This window comes from Mustela nivalis (genome assembly GCF_964662115.1).
Source record: "Mustela nivalis genome assembly, chromosome: 1".
In the NCBI taxonomy this organism is placed as follows: Eukaryota; Metazoa; Chordata; class Mammalia; order Carnivora; family Mustelidae; genus Mustela; species Mustela nivalis.
In genome coordinates, this window is record NC_139020.1 from 155,940,533 (window position 1) to 155,965,940 (window position 25,408).

The 25,408-nt window shown below is 40.9% G+C and overlaps 1 protein-coding gene across 7 annotated transcripts in view; it reads left to right on the plus strand.

Annotated features, from left to right (window-relative positions):
- The window catches only part of MOBP (myelin associated oligodendrocyte basic protein), a 51,427-nt gene that overhangs the window by 19,394 nt on the left and 6,625 nt on the right, over positions 1-25,408 (plus strand). For 2 of the 7 annotated variants that reach the window (XM_082746667.1, XM_082746662.1), the window contains 3 exons: positions 5,325-5,534; positions 5,751-6,044; positions 18,372-18,752. In XM_082746667.1, coding sequence (XP_082602793.1) covers positions 5,329-5,534; positions 5,751-6,044; positions 18,372-18,411 — 540 coding nt within the window. In that variant the 5' untranslated portion in view covers positions 5,325-5,328 and the 3' untranslated portion in view covers positions 18,412-18,752. Of the gene's footprint in view, positions 1-5,324; positions 5,535-5,750; positions 6,051-18,371; positions 20,965-25,408 lie in introns of those variants that run through there. The other 5 variants (XM_082746663.1, XM_082746664.1, XM_082746665.1 and 2 more) reach the window with 5 other exon arrangements.

Here is a 25,408-nt window from a genome sequence, read left to right on the forward strand (position 1 = left end):
CATTAAAATTAGAAGTTAATTTACACTTGGAAATTTTGTGACAGTTTTTTATAAATAATGGATGAATCAAAGAACTCAGCCATATTTAAAATGGAGTAAAAATGACTTACATGAATATCTGTGGTATCCAGCTGAAGTTGCACTTAATGGAAAAGTTATAGCCATAAAAATATATGTGAGAAATGCTTGACTCGGGAATAGAGAGGGGAACCTGGCTGGACCAGTCAGAAGAGGGTGTGACTCTTGATTTCAGGGTCGTGGGTTTGAGCCCTCTAGTGGGTGTAGAGATCACTTTAGAAATAAATAAACTTTAAAAAAATAGAGAAAAAAACATGGACATAAACCTAAAAAACTTGAAGAAAAGAAATAATACCTACAGAAGCTAAAAAAACTAGAAAAAATAAGAGCAAAGACAAACAAGAAAACCAAGAGTTTGTTTTTGAAAAGAGTAATAAAGTAGGATAACTGCTGCCAAGATGACTGAAGAAAAATGAGACAAGATGCAAATATATGATATGGACTATAAAGGGGGCTATAACTATAAATTTATCACAGCTTTTAAAAGCTGTAAGTATGCTATAAATAATGTATATATCTATAAAACTTAAGTAAATTAAATAATTTTCCAAATATGTAAATCTGAACCATATGTAAGGCAAGGTCCTGCGTTTTATTAACTATATATTTATATGTAAATATTATCAAAGAAAAAATGTTAAATATTTTGTAAGTGGTTAACTATGGGATACAAATTTAGGAACTTTTATTTTTATCCATCCAAGTTTTCTGATTCTCAAAAATAAATATAGGTTTTAAAGCCCACTGAGGGCTGGTTGAGGAGGGATGGAGAAAGCTCGCGGAGTTCACAGGATGCTTGGCGTTCACATTCTCGTGTCCCATCATGCACCTCTTGCTCTGACAGGGAGGTCCAGGCCGCTGTGCCTTGTGACATTCCCAAACCCATTCTTTACCCTTCCTTCTTCAGTGAGCTGTTTCTCCAACCTACAGGTTTTCTTACCCTAGGACAGAGACCCTTGCTTCTATGCAGCCCTATCCCATTCCCCTGGACAATCTCCAGTTGCCCAAAGTCCAGGCTTTTTTGGGGACAGAAGGGCTGAGCACAGGGGGCTCAACAGATAGTGTTGGGCCTGGTCAACGGACACAGGATGTTGGAGTCGCACAGACATGGATTCATACTCCATGCCTGCCTCTTTCTGCTTTCTGAAGTTGGTCCTGTCCCTTAGTTTCCCTCCTCTTCCGTTTGTTGGTGATAATGGCCATGCTCTGAAACGAGGTAAAGAGCCTAAAGCAACCACCATACAATGGGTGCTCAGTAAATGTGAGTTCTCGCCTTTGCTGTTAGTTATTTGTCTGTAGTTATAACTAATTTTCTAGTAAGTCTGGAGTGTTGGAAAAGGATGATTCACCTGTGAGCTGCTGTTGCTTAGTGTGTGGGGCTCAACATTCCTAAACTGGGGCATGGCTGGAGCAAAGAGTTGGAGAGGCAGTGCATATTCCCAATTAATCAGGTTACCCCAGCTAAACGCTGTATTTCCGCTACCAGGAGAAACAGTAGCCAGAACCTTTCCACAGACTATAAACACTTCACTAAGGAAAAGAGGGTATGAATTTTCAGCTGATTGCCCCAGAAGAATGTCAGTGTCCACGGAAGAGAACTGCTTTTCCTTTAAGGAACTACGCAGAGGATAGCAGAAAGTGAGGCTGCCCCCTGCTGGACACAGTAGGGGAAGGCAGAGGGTGAGAAAAGTCCTGGAAGGAGAATTTGAGAACTTTGTCCTGATGTGCTGGGGGAAGAGATGGCTGGATGAAGGTCTGGACAGGCATGGGGTTGGACATGGCATCACATCAGGTGAGTGGGAATTGAGAATTCAGTCAAAGCAGGAATTCAGAGTCACGGGAGACTTTAAATCTCCCTCTGACCCCATGCTAGTCATTCTTAAAAATTTGGGACACGTGCTAGATCTTCTGCTATTTGTGATGAATGCCTGAACCATTTGGGAAAAGAGGATTCCAGAAAGCTGGAGGAACTGGCGGATGTCCGGGTTGGCTGTGAAAAGTTGAGTAACATCGTCTTCATGTGGTTTGTCCTGGAGTGTTTCAACATTTCCCCCGAGAGCAGAAACTTGAGCTGAACTTTGCCACATTGTGCAGGACTTGGGTAAGAATCTGGCATATCTTTAAGGGTTTGATTGGGTCTTACGATGAATCAGACCCCAAGAATCAACCTTAGTTTCTCATTGGTCTAAAAATGCCTGTTTGTATGAAGGGTTTCTTTGGGTACTGCTAACCATACCCTTCTCTGCGAATTTAGAAATTCCTCTTCTAAGAGGCTGCTGCTCCTCCCACCTCTCTGGCTGCCTCTGCTGCTCCTTCTTCCCTTGACCCTCTCCTGGCAGTTTGAAGGTAGGCCCACTACCCATCCTGGGAGCCTTCCCTCGCCTGACTACTCACTCAGTTCATATTCACCACATCCATTCCCAAGGTTGTGCCTCTTCCGTAAGGTGAGGGACTGTCAAGATGAAGACCATAGCAGCTGTGGTTTGGATGCTCACTTCCCAATGAATGTCCTGAGAGCCCTCAACTCACAGTATCCCAGATAATGAGATACTCTCCTTCCCTCTCATCTATTTAGACTACTGATGGTCTGATGGCCAGACAATGTTCCCAATCACTAGGACTAGATCCTTCATGGTGACAGGTAAATCCTGTCCTGCCTCATCACCTGCATCCAGCCACTCTCTCATCTCCCACACTGTACTGCAGACAGTGTGGGCTCTTGGGGGGGACTGTAGTTGGCCTCTCTGTGTCTTTCTTAGGTATCAACCATTCCCATCCCTCCACAAACTCTTATCTTTGTCCAAACCTTAGGGTGAGATGTAATGTTTGTCCCTATGATGCTTTACCTAATTCCCCAGCCCAGCATATTGCCACTCTCCTATGGACCCTCTACACAGTTTACCCACATATTATCATGTTGCACAGGATGCTTTCTTTGTACCCTCAATCTACACTGTGAGCTCAGTGTCAGCAGGATGTTTATCTGATTCTTGCCCTTTACTCCCTCAAGGTCTAGTATATAATTTGGGCCAATAAGTAGGTTTTGTGGCCATCAACACCTTTTGTTTATCCTTGCCTATCTCCCCAGCTTGTGGATAACTTTCTTGAGGACTGGACTAAGCATGATTCAGCTTTGTGTGGCAGCAGCTGAGCACTGTGCTGGCTTGACCTAAGTATAAGTGTTGAAGTGAATGGTTGAAGGTAACCCCATTAATCACTTAGTGTTTACTGTACCTCGAAGAACTGTAACATTAAAATATTTGGATAAAGCAGGGGAGCCTTTGTCCAAATGATAAAGAGGGGCTAGAGATGGAGATGGGACTCTAGGAGAATGTAGTATGACAGGAGAGGAAGACTTTAGATGAAGAGAGGAATCAAAGAAGAAGACAACTAGTTTGACAGCATGGAGGTCATTGGGAGGCTATGGAGATTGATTTTTCTTTGGGTGGAAGGAACAAGAGTCATTTTGGAGTACACAGAGGAGGAGATGTAGAAATGGACAAAAATAGTATCAATAATTTTTCAAGTACTCTGCCTATAGAGAGGAGGAGTTATAGAGAGGGGAAAAGATATAAAAGTGGGATTGAGAGCAACTTTTCTTTTACAATGGGATACACCAAACTGTATATGAAAGCTGAAGGAGTAGATAAAGAACTAAGAAACTTAACTACATAAAAAATATTTTTGCATGATACAAGCAGGTAAAACTCCTGGAAAGAACATTTGCAACACACCTAATAGGTGTAATGCATGGTTTGGACTATACAAACTGAGATGCAAAAAAAAAAGTTATTTTATTGTCTTAACTGCATTCAACTTGCTCCTCAGCCCTCATTTCTGTTTGCAGAAGACAGCCCCATCAAAAAACATAACAATTAGAATATCCTTTCAGTGTAACTAGTTTTTTTTAATGTATTCATCCCTAAAGCCCAGATCATCTTTTCTATCTTCAAAGAATCCATTCCTTCTCGGTGCTACCCTTGACTTTTGTACATACTTCTCTTGATCACCATCACACAGTAATTACATACAGCACAACTGTGTGTCCAACTTGACCTTGGATTTGTTGAGAACAAGGACTTTCTCAGGGTCTAATATATGCATGTTACATGTGTATATTTGTTGACTCCTGTCAGTTAATAGTCGTTTAAGTCCCCCATGTTCTACAGTGTTTGTAGTATTAGGTGGGACTATTTCTGCATTTGCCACATTCCTAAAAAGCATGTTGCAGTAATTGAACTATTTATTCCTGCTTGGGAGTTTTTTCAAGTCTCAAATTTCTCTTTGATTCCTCCTCCATCCATTCCTCCTCTTTCTCCTCTTTCTTTTTAACTGAAATAAGCTGAAATAAACAGAAAGATGCACAAAATTTAAATGTGTACTCACTGAATTTTTTTTTTTTTAATTTTTGGAGGGGGAAGGGGCAGAGAGAGAGAGGTGGGAAAGAGAATCTTAAGCAGGCTCCACACCCAGCTCAGAGTCAGAGGTGGGACTTGATCTCACTACTTGAGATCATGACCTGAGCCAAAACCAAGAGTCAGATGCTGAACCGACTGAGCCACCCAGGTGCCCCAAAGTGAAATGTGACATGCATGTGCACCAAAGCAATCCCTCTCAGACCCAGATCCAGAACATTTTCTGGCTTCTTTGATGCCCCTTCCTAGCTTCTCCAAACATAGCTGTGCTCTGATTTCTAACACCATAGACTAGCTTTGTCTGTTTTTGAACCTCATGTAGATTGAGTCAAACACCTTGCATTCCTTTGTGTCCAGCTTTTTTTGTTCAACATGATGTTTGTGAGATGCAAACATATTGATCATTCTTTTTCATGGCTATGATGTAATTTTGTCTGAATGGTGATTATGGTTTTAGTACCAAACTAGTATTACTATTATTATTATTTTAGAGAAAAGGCCTTTCCTAAACCTAGACTAATATTTTGCTATAGATATATTTGGTTTTATAATATTTTTCCTACCCTAAATGGGTCATTAAAACATAAATGAAAAATTATTCATTTTCAGAAAACATGATTAACAAGTATGCAAATAAAAATAAACTCTTAATTTAGTTCCTTTCCACAGAGTTGACAAGACATTGATCTTCCAGATTCAGGATATAAGGCAAGGCTGAATGTTAATTTTGGACTATGGAAATAGCGGGAAGTAGGCTTCTTGAGTAGGAAGCTCCCTGTCTGATGTGCTGTTTTATGTCTCCCCATCACTACTTGCTACAACGATTTCTAGTGAGATGAGTCAGAAAACGACTAAGGAGGGTCCCAGACTCTCCAAGAACCAGAAGTTTACAGAGCACTTCAGCATACATTGCTGCCCACCATTCACCTTCCTCAACTCCAAGCGTGAGATCGTGGACCGGAAATATAGCATCTGTAAGAGTGGCTGCTTCTATCAGAAGAAAGAAGAGGACTGGATCTGCTGTGCCTGCCAGAAGACCAGGTAAGTGGTCTGCACCGTCGGTCTCTCTGCAACACGCCCCCCCCCCCCCCCATCCTGTTCAGTTCGGTGATTTCTGAGCTGTTAATCCCCTAATGCCCTGCAGTCCGCTCCCTGTTAGGTTCTGCCCCTGGAAGGTACTGAAGGGCTATTGAAAGGCGGGAGGGGGAGCAGGTCCTGCCTCCCTGTTTCCAGCTCCTGTAAGTGTCCCTTAAGCAGCAGAAGAGAGCCATGGCGCCAGCCTCCAGCTTCTTTTGGCCCCCTCAGCACCGGACGCCGTGCAACATCCCCTCAGAGGCCCAAGCTCCAGCCAGCTGCACCCCCCGCGGTGGTCAGAGCACCAGCCAAGCCACGGTCCCCTCCGAGGTCTGAGCGTCAACCACGCCCCCGCCCAGAGGTCCGACCACCACCAGCCAAGCAGCGCCCCCCTCAGAAGTCCAAGCAGCCGCCACGCAGCAGCCCCCAGAGAGGGCCAGGCACCAGCCGTGGGGGGTCCCCCATCAAAGCTTCTAGGTTCTGGTAACACCATCTCTTCCCTTTTGTTCCCCCAGCCCTAAGGTTAGTAGTTGCTCCTGTGTTTACTAACATCTGGGTTACCTCAGTGGCCCTCTCTTGACCTTACCAAACCTGTGTCAATTCCCTGCATTAAATCCCCTTATTGGAAATACCTAGTGTGGCTTGTTTCCTCATAGAGCTGCCGGTACACTACTTCAGATGGCAGTATCCATTGCTTCTTTTCTCTAGGAGGACTGCAATTAATTAATTTATCAACTCAGAGTATCCACCCCAGTAACAGATTGTGAGACTGAGGCTATCCATTGCTGTGCCCTAGAGAGGAGGAAGGGTGACTTTAGGGATGTGCATGTGTAAAAAATGCATGTATAAAAACAGAGAGGTTTCGCCAGTTCATTTATCCATCCTCCTGACACACTTCATCTGATGTTAATCTCAGTGGCAAGATCATTCATTCATTTATTGAGTCATTCAACAAACTTGATTGCATACCAGAGTTCCATATCTCATGCAGGGGGATGGGAATACAGCAGTGAACAAGCTAGGTTGTGACTCACCAGGGTGAAACAAGAGAATAGTTGGTCAAAGTGTAGGGCAATATTGCCTTAATATTGTCATAGTCAGTAAGTATACTGGGCTGTAGGAGCCTGGAGCAGGCTGCTCATCTGGAGCCTCACAGAGGAGGCTAGGCTAGGATAAGCAGAGAAAAAAAGGAGGCTTTTTTTGAGGAATTGCAGAGGGAAACAGTGAGCCAGAGACATGTTTATCTGTCCCATCTGAGACAGGTCAGATTCTTCCTCCTCCTCTTCTCCCCTCCTTCTCCTCCTTCTTCTTCTCCTTTTCCTTCTCCTCTTCCTCCTCCTCCTTCACCACCTCCTCCTCCTCCTCCTCCTCTACCTCTTTCTCCTCCCTCCTCTTCTTCTTTTTTTAAAATATATTTCAATTTTAGATCAGTTTTAGGTTCACAGCAAAATTGAGTGGAGGGTACAGAGATTTTCCATACATTCCCTGCCAAAGCACATGGCAGGCCAATCTTTTAGTCCTTTTAATATTTGGAAATGAAACTGTTTTTTGGGTTAATAAGCGGGTGCTCATTGTATTTGAGATTTTCATACTTATTCTGCATAGCATGTTACTGTGTGTGCATGTCATGCACTGTTTGCCAGTTAAGGATGCAGAAGAATCAACTCAGGATCATGTTAGAAATACCCCCAGAGAATCTAATTCCTTGGGTCACCGATGAGGTCTGGAGATATTTATTTCCAAAAAGCAGCACCTCCATCCCAGCATAGTGACACAGGTGGTACACAGACCACCCTTTGAGAAGCACTGATGCTTCCATCCATAATAAATGATCCACATTATCTGTAATGTGCAATAAAGACATGTGAAAGGGGCCATGTGTATGACACCAAAAGTGAAAGAATTAAAAAGATGCAAGATCAGGTGAGGTTAATTTGTGAAGGAGGTAAGAGGCTGCCATCTTTAATTCTGGAATAGTAAATTGTATACCAGGTTACCTAGTCATTAATCAAGATGTCCCAGGGAGCCTGAGTCCAAGGGTGATGGCCAGGTAAGTTAAGATATGTGGGACTGGTTACGAAGTGTGAGAAGCAGAGGAAACTAACTGGATACATGGCAGGTCATCTGCGGGGGTGGCTTCAAGCCACCATTTGCAGTGAGTTGTGTGATGGCTGCTTGGGCGGCTGGGAGTTCAAGCAGGACACAGATGGAAGACCATGAAAGCCAACTTATCTGTCTGCACCCATCCTGCTGGTTTTATCCACCTGAACTCCAGAGACATCCTAATGTTGGTGTAACTTGATTCCCCAAGTTAACTGTTCTTATTAGGTTTCAGGCTGCCCTTGCCTCCTCAGTCCTTTTTGTTCACTGGTACAGGGGACCTGAAAACCCCTGTTTGTAATGGTCCACAACACTGAGGGTGCACCATCTGAGCCCTTCTTGAGACACTCATTTTTCCTTCTCAGATTTCTAAATGTTCTGAGGAAATGCATTAGAGCCATTGCTTCACCACACTGTTTATTCCCTCTGTTGCTACTGGTTGGCTGTTCCCAAATCAAAGGGGTGGGAAGGTTAATGGGAAAAAAATAAAATCACTCTTAAGTAGAGCTACTAAATTGCACTTGGAGAAAAGGTCAATAAAGAGCTTCTAAATGGACTTTCTGAGATAGTGCCATTCCCATTCCTGAGTTCTGACCTTTAAAGGTTAAATAAATACTGACAGAGGCCTATTGGATCCTTAGTAGCTCCCTTGGATAGATCTCAAAAAACAGAGAATATTCAAATCTTAGGATCTGATTGGTGTAATTCCTTGCAACCTGATTGAACATGGTAGCATTCTTGTATCTGATGGGAGGAAACCTTGGATCTTCCTCTTAATTTATTCTACTTTCAATTCCTCAAGATTTTAGGATTTCACAGGTCATCCTTGTTTAGGTTTAACACATGTTTCCTGGGCCAAGCCTCTTTTGGCTCCTCGGTGCTCTGCTTTAGGTGCAGGTGATCTGTGGTTTTGTGATTGATTTGGGACCAGTCGCACAACTTTGAGCAGTGTGCCTTTGACTCATTCTTTCACAAAATGTCTTGTACCCATTGAGCCCTGCACACCAGAAGCTTGGAGAACCAATCTATTACTACATGTATTTTCAGGCCTATTCATCAAGATCATGTGCACAGCACTGCACCAAGCTCTGGGCAATCAAAGGAAATGATGTATGCCCCTGGTCCAGCTGCTCATGGTATTTGTGAGCGGCCCCTCCCTCGGTGATGCTGCTCTTCCCTCCAGAACTACGCGAAGCTTGGCTGCTTCCATTTTGCCTGGTCCCTATCTGGTCCCTCCCCTCCTCCAGCTGCTTTTTACTCTCTTGTCTCACTTCAGCAGATGATAAAATCAAAGCCCAGGAAAGTAGCTGATTGGTAGAGAGTTAAGGTTCTAAGTGGTTTCAGGCTCTCCAGAGAATTTGATTTTTCAGAGAAAGAGTGCTTTAGCTTTGAGTCTCATATTGAAGCAAGCAGGGTTTGGTGTTTTATTGACCATGCATTGTCCTGAACGAGACATGGCACTGCATTGCTTCTAAAGGTTAGGACAAGCCCACTCACTGAATGACAACACGCTGGTTACATTGGTAATGGAGTATTAAACAGTATTAAACAGTCTACTTTCCCTTTGTCACTGTAGAAGAAGATATATATATATATATATCCAGCCACACTCATTCCACAAATCCTTATATATAAGTACACACACACATACATATATAGCTGTGAGCTTGCTTGGAATTATTAGGACTGACAAACAACATGCATGTTTATAATGCAATTGTAAACACTGACATACTCGACAAGCTAGAATTTACTTCTGAAGATCACTGACCCAGAGCAATTACTCTGATGGTCTGATGGTCTGAGTGTGCACTGACAGAACTGGGTATTGGGGCTAAGCTTCAACTGTTAGATGGGAGTACCTGTCTCCTTTTCAGGTGTGCAGACCCGAACTTACTCCAGACAATTTCTATGTCCTCTCTTTGTCCTTCCTGATACCAAAAGGTACACTCTGCACTTTGTTCTTCTGGAAAACCATAAATCATTTTCTCTTTGTACAAGACTGGCTAAACTTGTCCTTCCAGTCCCTTTTCTGAGCCTTCCCTGTATTTACACAAGCAAAAACACTCACTTTGTACTCATGTCTTAGAAAAAATGTCTTACATGCTTGTGGTAAAACGTCACCCAGACATATATTATGCTTAATTGTATCTTTATGTTTACACCCTGGCAATCTATTTTTGGTCTCATCAGCCAAACAGAATCAGAAATTCATCTACCATTTCCCAGGTAATAGCAGAGTTCAGAAAAGGGCCTGAGCACTTTGCTCTTAGATCAGGCTCTTCTGCCTGCTTCTCAGATCGCATTATTGCTTTTATGAGTTTGGATGACTGAACCCTTAAGTCTTGCCCTACCTAAGTCATTAATTCCTTCCTGACCAGAAGCAGGCTTCTACACATCGTGGCAGTCCCCAGACAATAGTGCCTATGTAGAGCAAGTACTCACAGAGGCCTGGGTAAACCAGAGAGTTCTCTGGTTCAATGAGTTGTGTCTGTTCTTCTATTCTGACAATTCCTGCCTGGTCCCATGTCCTTAATTTAGACCACATGATTAACTACTTTCTCTAACAGCCTTAATGCCATTGTTGTCCATCATCCAGCCACACTCATCCCACAAATCCCTCACCTAGATCAAGCTGATGGTCCATGTGCTCTACTCCAACTTCCAGACGCCGAGTCCATTCCTAGATGTGGAGAGTTGCTGAGCACAGCTAGGAAAAGCCTATAGCTTATAAGTGTTGGTGGATGAGCACCTGCCTCTCTCCAGACTAGTTTTCTTCCACCAGACCCAACATGTTTATTATGATATGCATCTGTCTTTCAATCCTTCTTGTTAGGGGAGAAAGAATTTTTTTCCTGAGCAGTCAACCCCTCGTTTCCTCTGCTTATGTGTGATCTGTGTAATCTTCCTCCCCCCACTCATGTTTCTTCCAGGGTCTTGCTGAACCTCCCTGACAACTTCAGCCTTTTTCTATTGTCTAAAGAGAAAGCACTTTAGCTTCTGAACATGTTGAATTGTCTCTTAATGACTGAGTTTGCCTCTGGCCCTGTCCCATCTCTCCTCTTCTCAGGCAACTTTCTTTCTTTCTTTCTTTCTTTCTTTCTTTCTTTCTTTCTTTCTTTCTTTCTTTCTTTCTTTCTTTCTTTTATTTTCAGTGTAACAGTATTCATTGTTTTTGCACCACACCCAGTGCTCCATGCAATACGTGCCCTCCTTAATACTACTTTGGGTAATCCCATTTGGTTTCTGGTTTCTTTCTTTTTATTTATTTATTTTTTTATTTTCAGCATAAATAGTGTAAATTCATCACCTTAACTTCTCTACATTGCATTAACTCTTCAGCTCACTTTGCTCTGCTTCTTCCCATAGCACCTCTATGGAGTTTCTCCTATGCAGGTTCCTACAGCAGCAACAATGCAAGGGCAGGCAGTTCACTGGGGCAAGGAAGGTAATGCTGGAGGAACAGGGAAATGTGACAGGAAAGGAAGAAGCTGATTCTATGTTATCAAACCAGTTCTCACTGTGGGTTCCTGGGGCTTAATCCTGCTAAAGAGCCCTAGAAGCCAGTGTAAGATGTGCACTCAGTTTTCCTATCTAAGCAGTAGGTGAAGGAACTGGGTTATTTTTACACCAGGTCCTGTCAGTCATTGGTCAACCAATGCTACTTCAAGAGTGGAGGTATTAATTCCTTGGCCCTTTGGTCTACCAAGCAGATGGCAAAGTGGGCTACAGCAGCAGGAAATAGCCCACAGACAGAGAAAGGCATCTGGAAATTCAGCCAATGTGCATACAGTGGTAAGGGCAAGGAATTGTAGACAAAGCCCCAATAACATCTGCTCTAACGGCTTCCCTATGCTCTTTGTGCTGCTTTACTTGATGAATGCTGAACCCCGTCTTTATATCAATGGTACTGTCTGTTAAATTTGTTGACTACTCACTCAGTCATTAATTTTTTGTACTCTTGCCTTCCATGACCCTCCTGTTTCGTAATTCTCTTTGTGGACTTTCCTTCTGTCCTTATTGTGAATCCTTCCTTTCCTGCTAATTGATAAACCTTGGAATCTGCTGGGGTTCCATCCTGAGCCTGCTGCTTGGGAGATTTTCCTTCTTTCCCTTCTTTTCCTTCTTTTCCCTTCTTTCATGACTAGCACACTGATGACTTTCAAACCTTACTCCAGCCCTAACATTAAACTCACATTTGGCCTTTTTGTCTGGCAGATCACTCTGGATGTTGCCAAACCCAGCTGTTCCCACCTGACTGCATTCCCATGAAGACGTGCTCATTCTCTCATTTCATCTCGTTTCACCCATGTTGAAAACCTAACCACCATCTTAACTTTCAAACATCCCCAACAAATGACGGCTAATTTTACTTCTAGAATTTTTTTTGAACTATAACTTAGAGTATGCTAAAAGTTGATGAGAAGGTGTATGGACATGAGAGTGAGATTGAAAATATAAGAGGGGGAATGGAGATCGTTGATAGAGTAAAGCTCCCTCACAGTATGTGTGGAGACTGGCCTTTGATGGGAGCAGGAAAAACCATTCAGTTTAGCAAAGGAGAGACACATTAATAGTCATTACGATGAAGGCAAGTTCTAACCAAGGATGAAAGAGCTGGGGAGAGTTGAGAAAGTTAGGGTAGGTTTTGAATACCAGAGACGAGGCTGGGAAAACTACTGAGAGCTAGCTGAGCTCTGATCCTTGGAGCTGCATCTGAATCTTTTGTTCTTATGGAATTTATTCTCCAGGGAGGGAAACAAATTATCATCTCCACAATTGACAGTGGAATCATTCAACTCCACATCAAGTCTGCTTTTCTTACAGCTTGCTTTGTCTAATGTTTCCACAGCTGTTCTTAAACTTCACTGGGTGTCACTAGTGGTCTGACCCTTGTTTTTCATTCTCCATTCATTAGACTCCCTTTTTCCCTCTGGCATTTTGATTTTTATATTTATTATATTGTATAGTACTGTATTGTATTAGAGATTAGCCAATTTATTTAAACTAAAAAAACCCCAGCACTCATTTCTCCTGCCCCCTACTCCCCACCTTCCACTTTCGGCAACCATCAATCCATTCTCTTTATTTCCCTTAGTGTAATGTCCTTAAGGCATATCCATGTTATTGCAAATGGCAGGATCTCATTCTTATTTATGACTGAATAATATTCCACTGTATATATAAGCCACAGTTTCTTTATCCATTCATCCATTCATCCATTGATGGACACGTAGTTTATTTCCATATCTTGGCTATTTTAAATAATTCTGCAATGAACATGGAGGTGCCTATATCTCTTTGAGTTAGTGTTTTCATTTTTTTTGGGTAAATACTCAGAAATGAAATTGCTGGATCATATTGCTGTTTTATTTTATATTTTTTTTGAGAAAACTCCATGATGTTTTCCATAGTGGTTGCACCAATTTACATTCCCACCCACAGTGCACAAGGGTTGCCTGTTCTCCACATCTTTACCAACACTTGTTATTTCCACTCTTTTTGGTAACAGCCATTCTTACAGGTGTTGATGGTATCTCATGTATTTTTGATTTGCATTTTTCTGTTGATTAGTGATGTTAAAGATCTTTTCATGTACCTGTTGGCCATCTGTATGTCTTCTCTGAAAAAAAAGTCTATTCAAACTCCTTTCTTCACTTTTCTCCCTCTCTAAATTAGAAGCCATGGCTCGACATTTTAATCTCTTTCAAAAGCACCCTGAAGTCCACTACCCTCTAAATATCTGTCTCATGTCTTTGGGAAAACTCTAACTTTGGGTGAATCCAGCCATCTGTCTTCACCATGTCTATTTCCAGGCAGCTGTGTCTCATTGGAAAATAACACACATCAGGACAGTAGTAGTTGGGTATAAGCAGAATTATGCTCATCATATCACTTAGCACTATTAACTTTTGGGCAGTCATAGTTCAGTTATGTGCATTCAGATAAAGGAGAAAGGCATGGACCCCACAAGTGTCATATATATGCATGTAATACACCCACCCATCCCAAACATAACCTACATATATCAGGTTTATTGAGATATAATTTGCATGCAGCAGCATTTGACTTTTTCGGCAAACAGTTATAGACACACAATCATGTAACCGCCATCACAGTTGAGACATCACCTCATCCCCCCACCAAATTTCCCTCGTATTTCCTCTTTGCAGTCAATCAACAAACACGTGACAACCAATAATCTTTTCTGTCCCTATAGTTCTGTCTTATAAGTCTAAAATGTCATATAAATGGAATTGTACAGTATGTACCCTCTTGAGTCTGTCTTCTTTAACTTAGCATAATGCATTTGAGATTGAACCATGTTGTTGCATGAATCAGCAGTTTTTTCATTTTTATTGCTGAGTAATATTCCATTATATGCATGTACCTATCGTAGTTTTCCATTAACCAGTTGAAGGGTATTTAGATTGTTTTCAGTTTTTGGTGATTATGAATAAACCTGCTGTAAACATTAATGTGAGTGTAAGTTTTCTTTTCTCTTGAGTAAATAAGTAGAACTGGTATTGCTGGGCCATGTGGTAGATATATGTTTAAATGTGTAAGAAACTGCTAAATTGTTTTAGACAGTGGTTATATTATTTTTTCCCACTAGCAATGTGGTATGTTCTGCATTTTATCAGCTTTTAAAATTTTACCCATTCCAATAAATGTATAGTGCTATCTCATTGTAATTTTAATTTTGTATTTTCTTAATGACTAGTGACATTGAGGATCTTTAAATGAACTTATATATCATCCACCAAAAATGGGTGGTATTTACTAGTCAAGTGTGTGCTCAATCTTTTTGCCCATTCTAGGGGTACCTGGGTGGCTCAGTCATTAAGTGTCTGCCTTCAGCTCAGGTCATGGTCCCAGGGTCCTGGGATCAAGCCCCACATCTTTCTGCTCATTGGGAAACCTGCTTCTCCTTCTCACACTCCCCTGCTGGTGTTCCCTCTCTTGCTGTGTCTCTCTCTGTCAAATAAATAAATAAAATATTTAAACAAAAGATCTTTTGCCCATTTCAAAAAGTTGGTTGTTATTTTTCTTATTGTTGTGCTTTTGGAGTTTAAAAATATATCTGGATATATATTAAATATATAATCAAATATATGAAATTTAATATATTTATCAAATATATGTTTTGCAAATATTTTCTCCCAGTCTATGGCTAGCTTGACTTGTTTTCTCATTTTTTTAACAATGTCTTTAGAAGAACCAAAATTTTAAATTTTGATGAACCCCAATTTTTCAATTTTTTTTTCCTTTTATAGATAATGTTTTTTGTATTATATGTAAGACTTCTTTGCCTAACCCAAGGTCCCAAAGATTTTCTTCCTATGTTTTCTTCTAGAAATCTAAAACTTTAAGTTTACATTTACATTATTGTCCATTTTGAGTTAATATTTTGTAAATAGTGTGAAGTATGGATTGAGGTTCAATTTTTTTTTTTTGCATATGGACATTCAGTTGTTCCAACACCATTTATTGAGAAGATTCTCCACTGAATTATCTTTGCAATTTTGTCAAAAATTGGTTGACTAAATGTATGAGTTTATTTCTGGACTTTCTATTCTGTTAGTTAATTTACATATCCTTCTTTTACCAACTTTATTACTATAGCCTTACAGTAAGTATTGAAATCAGTTTAGTGTGAATTCTCCAACACTCTTCTTTATTTTTGAAATTTGTTGTGATTATTCTAGTTCCTCTACTTTCCCATACAAAATTTAGGGTCATTGTGTGAATTTATACAATATATTCTGGTAGAATTGAATGGGGTTGTGTTGAGTTTATAAATCAACTTGGTGAAAACTGTAACAATATTGAATCCATGGACATGGTATATCTGCCCATTCATTTAGACCTTTTTTTGTTTTGCATTTTCAGCATACGGATATTGTACATATTTTGTTTGCTTTATAATGAAGCACTTCATGCATTATATACATAAAATATATACTATATATAAAATATAACTGATATATAATGCATATCAATGTATATAAAATATATAAAATATAATTGTCAATATATAAAATTTATTTAACAATATATAAAACATAATTGATTTTTGTATATTGATCATGTAGCTTGTGATCTTGCTAAACTGAGTCTAGTTTTTTTTTTCTGGGGCAGACTCTGGGATTTTCTACATTGACAATCATGTCTGTGAATTTTTTTGGTGCTTTCCCCCCCCCCCCTTTTTAATATGTATGCTTAATTTTTGTATGGTTTAAACTACTATTTCACTTGAACATTTTCTTTAAAGAGAAATATTTTAACAAGATTAAGTCCTTGCAAAATTGGCTTTCTGGAACATTAAAGGAGGCTAGAGCCCAAATTAGATGCTCTGTTATATGGAGAGTCTTTATAATTTTCATCCCTCAAAGCTGTGCTACAATAAGATGACTAGGACATTTTATGTAAGATTTGACTTTTGTGTAATAATGACCTGTTATGTTCCTGTTTTGACTTGATCTTTGAGGATGATGTACAGAGTATTTCATGTAGACATAGAACTTCTCCTCTCCTGTGTCTGCAGACTCATCATATTGTAATTTCTAAGGAGTCTTGGCATAGCCTTTTGACTTAAGGGTCTTCACAGTTCTTGCTATCAGAGGGCCACCTCTCCCCTGAGCTTGTCTTTTACTTCCATTACTACATTTCAGACACAGTAGTGTGCATCTCTCTTGCCAGAATCTGCATGAATCAGGACCTGGGACTCTTAACACTTATATCCCCAGGACCTGATTCAGGAGTTGGCTGATGTTACTGAGTGAATAAGACCTGAAAATACAACCTAGCTGTCATTCTGGCACAGTGGGAAGGACAAAGACTCTGACATCAGGTTTGAATCCAGGCTCTGCTGTCTGTCAAAGTTATTCTTTGAAAGCTATATTTTTCCCATTTGTAAAATGAGGATTTTACCTTCCTCATCAGTTGTTAGTGTAAAGTGCATTTTTCATCATCTTATACTGTTAGGTAAGTGGATGTTATTAGAACTGTTATTTAATAGACACATTGTGTCATTTAATCCTGGCCACTAGCAGATCCTCCCCAATTCAGTTGCTTCCCCTTGTTGAACTGGATTTCATGGGCTATTGCTGCACAATTTGGCTACCCTTTGTGGAACCCATGTAGCTGCCATTGCCAGTGGAGGGCTAATTAGATAATAAGGAGCTCACACCATCTAGGATGCCACAGTGGCTGATTGCAGGGCTACCCGCACAGGGTGATGCCTGGGATTTGTGGTCTTCCATGTCAGTGCCAGCACCCAGGGTTTCATATCTAGCATGATTTATGGAACATTCTTTTATGAACAGGCTGTCATGCCTCGAGTTCGTGGAAGCAATCCAGAAAATGTAAAGAGATTTTCTTCTCAAATTTCCAGGGATGTGTTCCAACCTTCTCCGGCTATAATTTATTCTACAGGTTAAAATAAAGTATTTATTCTTTTATTTTTCTTGGTATCCAGCCCTGTTAGCTTGATATATAATTTTGGGTTTTGGAAAATGGTATTGTTAACACCTGACTGTGAATCTTATTTCTAATTTTAAAAACCCCCTCAGTTATAGGAAAAACTGTGTTTCTCATAAGTTTAGTTTTCAGTGTTAAAAGTATGGCACATTTCTTTTTTTATTAAATTAAATTTTATTTTATTTTTTCAGTGTTCCAAGATTCATTGTTTATGCACCACACCCAGGGCTCCATGCAATATGTGTCCTCCTTAATAACTATCATCAGTTTCACCCATTCCCCCACTCCCCTCCCCTCCCAAACCCTCAATGTTTCTCAGAGTCCACAGTCTCTCACCCTTCGTCTTTCCCTCTGACTTACCCCAATTTGCTTTTCCTTTCTTTCTTCTAATGTCTTCTGTGTTATTCTTTATGCTCCACAAGTAAGTGAAACCATATTATAATCGACTTTCTCTGCCTGACTTATTTCACTCAGCATAATCTCCTCCGGTCCCATCCATGTTGATACAAAAGTTGGGATTCCTAATGTGTGTATCTTGGTGGGGTTTTTTCTTGTTTGATTTTTAAATTAAGAACTTTGATGATGTTCTGAAACTATTTGACATGGCCTCATTTCCAAGGTAGTCACATAGAGTTCTGCTGTCTAAATAAATTGTGGTTAATAAAATGTAATCCCTCAGTTGGAGAACAAGCTTGCAAGCAACTGTTTGGAGACACATATATATAATGTTTTTACTGGGTGTTGTTTATCTTCTGAACACAATCTGTTCCCCATCAAAATAGCAACATGTTAATATGGCCACAATTTTATAATGTGAGTTTAAATACCTTAATGTATATAAGTGTACATCATGTCTTTATGCCTATTGTCAGTAAAAGTAGTTTTTTTTTAAGGAGTGGGGTGGTATTTTTTATTTCCTTTGTGTTTTCTGTGTCTTAAAATTATCTTCAATGATTAATCAAAAAACCAATAATTATTGTACAAAATATAGAACTTCAAAAGAATAATTTTTCTAGGCTTAGGCCAGGAAAAAGTTAACATATTATTTTGGCCAGATACTACCAGATTTGTGAAATTAAGAAAAGAAATTCTAAGGCTAGATTTCCCAGAGAAATAATAACCCTAAATGTATCTATAAGTTCACAATTATGTTAACTGAGCACAGAGAAAATGTTCATCACTTAGAAACGCTATGGATTTTTGTTTCTCTTTGTAAACCAGATTGAAAAGGAAGAGCAAGCCAACCCCACGGAAAAAGTGAGGGAGGAGTTTCAAGTGAATGGACCACCTCAGGACCTGGACTCACTGCTTCTTGACTCATGTGCTCTTGGGCAAGTCACCTAGCTTCAAATATGGCGCAGGGGCAGACACCTGTTGATGTGGCAACTACCAATGCCCACAGTCCCCTCGGGGCAGGGGTTGCCGGGCAGCCTGCCTGGAGGTGAGAGGGGGTATCTCTATGTGTCATACTCCAGTTGGTGGGTCCCAGCAGTGTCCCCTTGGGCTCCAGATCTCAGTATATGGCTCTTTTAGTCTCAGCTGCAGTCCTGTCTTTCACAGAACATGCACAGACCTCCAGAGTCTTTGGACCAGAATAGCCAGGTACCAGCCCTTTTATTGTCCTCCAATATCTTTTCCCCTCTATCTTTGACATCCTGTTGCCTAGTTTGACATTTGATTCTTGATCTTCTTTGTAACTAATCCTCTGCCTGGTTCCTCTCTTTCCCTGTTCCATTTGGTTTTCATTTGACCTCTTCAACCAGTTCCCCTGTACTAGCACACAGTCAGAGGTACAGTTGGTTCTGGGGAAGATCCAAGTTCTTTTGAGTAAGATATTAGGTTAGCAGATGAACCAGACATGCAAGGAAATTCCCAAGGAGGGTAGGAGTTGTCTAAATCTACATGTTAAATTCAGCCAGTGTGCTCTGTCAGAGATGAGAGTAAAGTCATGAAGAAGCAACTCCCTCCCACTCCCCAGGCCCCTGTCACCAACCTCACACAGGGATTTGTGAATGTCTTCTGGTCTCTGCCTGGGTGAGAGCAAATATTCCAAGACACTGTTTTTGAGCCTTTCTAACCCATATGGACAGATCTAACTCTAGAATTAATTGCTTCAACTTGGGCAAGTTGTCTGGGATTACTCAATGCCTTACTCCCTGCCCCTTTCCTAAAGGCTCCTGGAGACAACGATGCTGAGAGGAGCCATCTGTGAAGCAGAGATTCTGTTCTCCTGTGCTCTCACCTCAGGACACAGACAGATGGCCCCAGGGCCCTTCGTAGGACCAGAAGGGGTACTCAAATAGTTGCTATTTCCAGGCCCTAGTGCCCCAAATTCCTGGGGAGATCTGAGTACTGGTCCCTCTTTATTGTCCCTGGTTAGTGCCTCCACATACTATAGTGGGATCAGGTAAAATAGGACAGGAGCTTGACCCTGGGGAAAGGAGAATTAAGTGGGGGATAGGGGTGAAGAATTGGGAAGTTAGGGTAGATAAGTAGTCCAAGATTTACCTCCTTTGTAGGAGGTTAACCCATGATGTGTGCAGGTCTGAACCCAATTATAATGGAGTAAGGCTGGGAGTTGACTTCATCTCTAATTTTCTCCCAATATTTATAGCCAGAGACTCTTGGGAAGAACTTTAACCTTAAGTATGGACTCTCAATCAGGGGCATAGGAAATAACCCCTGACTCTGCCCTTGTTAGACTACATCCCTACACACACACACTTTGGGTGGGGGTTGCCCCTAGGTTAATTGGAGGACTTTCAGATCATCTTGCCCTCCTGTTGACTGGTGTGTGTGTTTGTGTATTGTTGGGGAACTTGGCTTTGGGTAAATACTTTTGGGCTCTCATTTTCTCTCTCAGGCACAAATCCTGGAGAGCCCCTCCAAGTCTCATGCAATTCTGTTCCCCCAAGAGGACTCTGACCACGGAAACTGACCACATGAGAAGATCACACACTAATAGTCTCCCTTTCGGGGGCCTGACCCTGACTTAGGGTTCTACTGTTTGCCCAGCAGCAGCCTTGCAGGAACCTGTCTTGGACCACTTTCCTTACTCATCTCAGAGTTGGGGGATGGAAGGAGAGCAGTTGGGGTGGGTTTATCTCTCTTGAGGCTCCAGTGGGGTCCACTCCAGAAGCTATCTCAGCTTGTTGTAAGCCCAAGCTTGGCTGATTTGTTTTTTGGCTTTAAAGTTGGGACCAAAGGGTGAGAAATACAGACAGTTGATCCAAATCCCACTCATCCTCAACCCTCCAACACTTTTCTACTTAGGAGAATAGTGGAGGGGAGCTGGAACTATGCTCCAGCCCTAAGGGTACAAGACTTATTGCCCTTCCAGGTTTTATCTATCCCATTTGCAGCTCAGAAGCACTTTCCCTACCCCGCAAGATGACAGTTTCCTGTCTTCTTTCTGTTGTCTACTTTTGTATGTATAAACAATATGTTGTCATAGCTACTCAGTGCTTATGCTCAGTCGGGGCTCTGTTCTTGCTATTCACTCTGCCTGTGATGCTCTGGTCCAAGATCTTTGCACTGGTGACTTCAGCTCAAATATCATCTCAGAGATGTTTCCCTTGGAAACTGACTGAGGTTTCCATAGTTACTCTCTATCCCACCACTTTAGATTTTTTAGTTGTATTTGTCTTCACAGCACTTATCACTCTTGGGAATTATCTTGTTCACTTATTTACTTGTTTATTGCTTAGCTCTCCTTCTGCTCTTAATGTAAACTCGATGATCACCAACACCTGTTTCCTGCTACATCTTCAGTTCCCAGCACTAGGAAGAACTCAATAAATACTTACTGACTGAATAGATGTTTGCTTGTTGTTTTTTAAATAGGAATAATTTTTCAAAAGTTTAGATACTTTTGAGAAGTATCTCAAAATTTATTGCTAAATTATATGTAACAATAAGGAACTATTGGTGACATTTTAGGGCACTCTTGGGGTAAATAGGAGGTGAGGAACAGGAATTTGACCATGAAGGGAAACAGAAGATAGTCCAGTAGCTGGAGCATTCCATGAACTCAGGAGATGCTTGAGTATGGTGAAAGCTGCTGGTAAGGAAGCAGCAGAGTGGGTATACAAAGGAGGAAGAGATATTGAAGGAGTCAAGAGTGGAGGAAGTGGGGCACAAGTGAGGAGATTGGGCACAGAGTACGGGTTCCTTTTCAGTGGAAAAGGGAGAAGGAGGAAGGGAGGATATAGATTTTGGTGGGTTTGCAGTGTTAGAGGCAGGAGCTTGAGGCTGTTTCTGCCTATGGCTTTGATTTCCTCTTGATGTCAGTGGTGAAGTGAGCTATTCATGATGGGGTAGTAGGTGGTGTTGAGGGTCAGAGATATAAGGACAGTGAACAGGATTATGAAGAGATCACTTCATTTCAGATCTTTGAAATCTTCTTTAAAACAAACAAAAAACTTTCTACAGAGGAATTTAATTAATTAACTAACAATTCAAGGCAATATTTTGCCACTAAGTGGTTGCCTACAATTTCATATTTAGATATAAATCCCAGATCTAAACTTAAGTCCCATATGGTCTCAGATGGAAGATGAAAGAATTAGAGAAAGAAATGCAGAATCTAAACTTCTCAAGGAATAAAGAATCACAAGGAAGTTTTCACTATGGGAAGCCATAAAAATTCTGACAAATCACAGCAAGATGGGACTGTGCTCTGAGAGAGTAGTTTGTTGAATGTCCATCTGGACTCTCTTCCAACACCAGACAGATGTGGAAACTCAGGCCTAAAGGGTCCTGGGAGGGTTTCTGGACTGACTCCATAGCACATGTCTCAATCCCACTAATAACACCATTAATGGGTACTTATTATCTCTGCTAAACAAAATGAAGTATTCTTAATAGACAAAGATGATTCTATTAACACAACAATAGAGTATATGGTTTTAAGTTGGAGAGATTTTGCATACTCACTCTTGTTGGTAACATAAATACACACTTGTAGGGGGGTTGGTTAAGTATAGTGATAAAAATAATTTCTTTCTGTTAAATATCAAGTATACATCCATCCTATACTACATGGTACTTTGGGTTTGTAAGTGGGAGAGGTTGGCCATGGCTGCCATGACCACTGAAACCATGATCTTGGCCTTTTTGTTATCATGTTGCAACCTAGAAGTTTCCCAACTGAGATTGGTGGTGACCTGGGGCCCTTGGGGTACAATATCATAAGATAAGAGGGAGATGGAGCCAACAGGGCTCTAAGCTGCAGCTCCACATCAACTAAGGCAGCTTCTAGGGTCTATGCTGACTTCTAATTTTATATAGATGAGGGGTTCCACTGAAGTCAAATGGTCTGACAATCTCTGCTGTCACAACTGAGAGCAAATACTGGTACAATACTTATGCTAGTGATTTTCTAAATGATTCATTAAATCAAAGAGTGTACTATTTGGCATTGCATCATAGCTTTGGGTTCAGTTGACTGGTGTTTCAGTGACAAATTATTTCCTCTTAGGCAACAACTCACCCACTGCCAAGTTGAGTGTTTTGACTTAGAATCAACTGACTAGGTTTATCCAAAGAATGGATGAGCAAAAGTTCATAGATCAGCAAACAGTCCTGATAATTATACCTATACTTTTTTTTTAAGCAAATTTACGTTGGAATATTATATTCAACATGGTACTAAAAATCCATTTCTGTAGTATAAGCTACATTAACTAAACTACATCAATAACACATAAAATAGGTTTGCAGGGAGTGGAGAAAATGAGAGGTTAGAGTGTAAGTGGTAGTCTTCATACAAATCAAATATCTATCAGATTTGAGTCATTTGGTTAAAAAGATCTCAGAACAATAAAACTCAGTTCTAAAATAGTGTTAAATTTAATTACCAGAGAACTGCAAATATTACTTGGATTTTGAAGCACATGCACTGTGCCAAGAGTCCATTTATAACTGAGGCTGGAAGCCCTTGGAGCCCAACAGTGGTATCTGGAGAGAATAGTGCACTCCTCTCTAGAGCCCAAAGGCTATAAATACTTTGTAGAGAGAGAGGTAGATAATCTCAAGTAATGATGCCTAGAAAGAAGATACTTTTACAGCAAGAGGGTCTAGGTTTCCAAGATTTCCTTTAGTTAGGAGATGGAAGCTCACCCAGAGGAAAAGTTGGGACTGTCTGGGTCCATGTTTGAGAAGATGATGATGATGACTGTTGGAAGTCTTCATCTGTTAGATTAGTGACACATATTCCTGATAAAGATAAGAAGTTATTTGCATCAGCATTAGTCAAAACCAGCCCTCACTGCAGAAAGTAAGAGATTTTGGGCCCAGTCTTTGTTAATGAAGCCACACTTGAACAATATTAGAGGTATATATATTATCAGAAACTAGAAATGATCCCTTGGCCCAGGTGATGGTTCATGCACAGCCCACTTTGAACTCTAAGCAAATCTGTTTGATTAATGCTGAAATAGAGATATCTCTTAGTGCCTAATACCATCACGGAGGGTTGGGTAGTCTGTCTTTCAGTGGGTGCAGTACTCAGTAGACATTATGGCTCCTTTTCATCAATTAAATTTTGTGTGCCCAAAGATCAAGGATAAAGTTTTTCCTGACACCCCCCAGGTTAACCTACATGGGTGGCAGTCCATTCACAGCTAATCCACTTCCAGGCATGCTTCTTCCAAGTGAATTGCACAGTGGGGAGTAGAATACCCCAGTACTCACAGGGAGTGTCCCATGGGAGCCAGGACCTCTTATTGATAGAAGTTGTTTAGTGATCTTCTTGGATTTGGTTTTATGTCTGAAATCTCTGAAGTACACGAGATTCTGGGTTTGCTACTTGCAATTTCTGTCTCAGGGAAGGCAACAACTCTTTTTCATCCAGGAATAAATTTTAATGCACCAAAAAGAAAAAAATCTGGTATCTTAGGCTTTCTTTACCCTCACATAGTGATGTAATAGATTTATACACAATCTATGTTCCCTCTCCATTTCTTTTTCTTTTTTTTTTTTTAAAGATTTTATTTATTAATTTGACAGAGAGAAATCACAAGTAGATGGAGAGGCAGCCAGAGAGAGAGAGAGAGAGGGAAGCAGGCTCTCCGCCGAGCAGAGAGCCCAATGCGGGACTCGATCCCAGGACTCTGAGATCATGACCTGAGCCGAAGGCAGCGGCTTAACCCACTGAGCCACCCAGGCGCCCTCCCTCTTCATTTCTTGAATCATCTGTGAATATCCCCTTCTGCCCCCAAAAGCCTCTGTTCTTTCCCTGTGGCTTATAAACTTTCTGAGTCACACCCTTTAACAGAATCTTAGTTTTCTGCTGATGGAGATCATTATGGATCTCTACTGCCAGCTGCAAGATTTTGCCTTTAATTTTAAACGAGAGCTTTGCCTATAAGCAGCAAACAAACAAACAAAAAGGAATAATTTTCCAACTTTTGTCTTCCAGCTGCTGCCTTGTTGATAACTCATTATTTGGCTTGGAATATAAATGGTGTCTGTTTTCTTCACCTCTTTTTAATGTGGATTTTGGTACCATCTGATTTCCCTGACTCTTTATCTTTTTACTATGGTAATCTGCCAACTCACTCTTATTTTTAAAATGATCCTGTTTATTTCCTTCTCTATGATTTTTCTCCTCTGATGCAAAGATGAAGAACAAGTAGTGTCATCTGCAAAGCACATTTATTCAGAACTTCAACTCCATTATTTTCCTAAGCCACAGCTATTTTCTGAGACTTGATATCTCCCCTGATTTGCTTGCTGATCTCAGGAGGTAGGGCTGGGAAGGTAGGAACAGCCAGTGGCAGGAGGAGACCACAGCCTTGTCTCCACTCCACCATTTCCAATGGCTACAGCTTCCTCTCCTCCAGTTCCTGTCTTTCTTCCAACTTGCATCTCTTTCCTCACTCATCTGTTTTTCTACAACTTAAATTCACAAAAGAACTTGGTTTTTAGATTTCCAGCAGACCTACCAACAACTCTCATACATTTTTATTGTTCTGGGTTTCATTCTGTCCTCCCCAGATCTTGTTCCCAGATGTTAGCTGAGATTCTGCCCAAACCATCAACACTTTGAGTTATCAGATCCCCACTTGTCAGGTCACCAAGAATGATCCAGATGGGGTGATGACCCAAAGCCGGGTTTGTTTTGGCTCCAGTTCCCTCCAGGTCCAGTTTTCCTTGCCTTCCCACATGGCTTGCTGCCAAGCTACCACTCAATGTGCCTTGCAAATGTGCTAATCTCCATTAGGATGGTTATGTCAGGGCTATTTCTACTTCCTTAA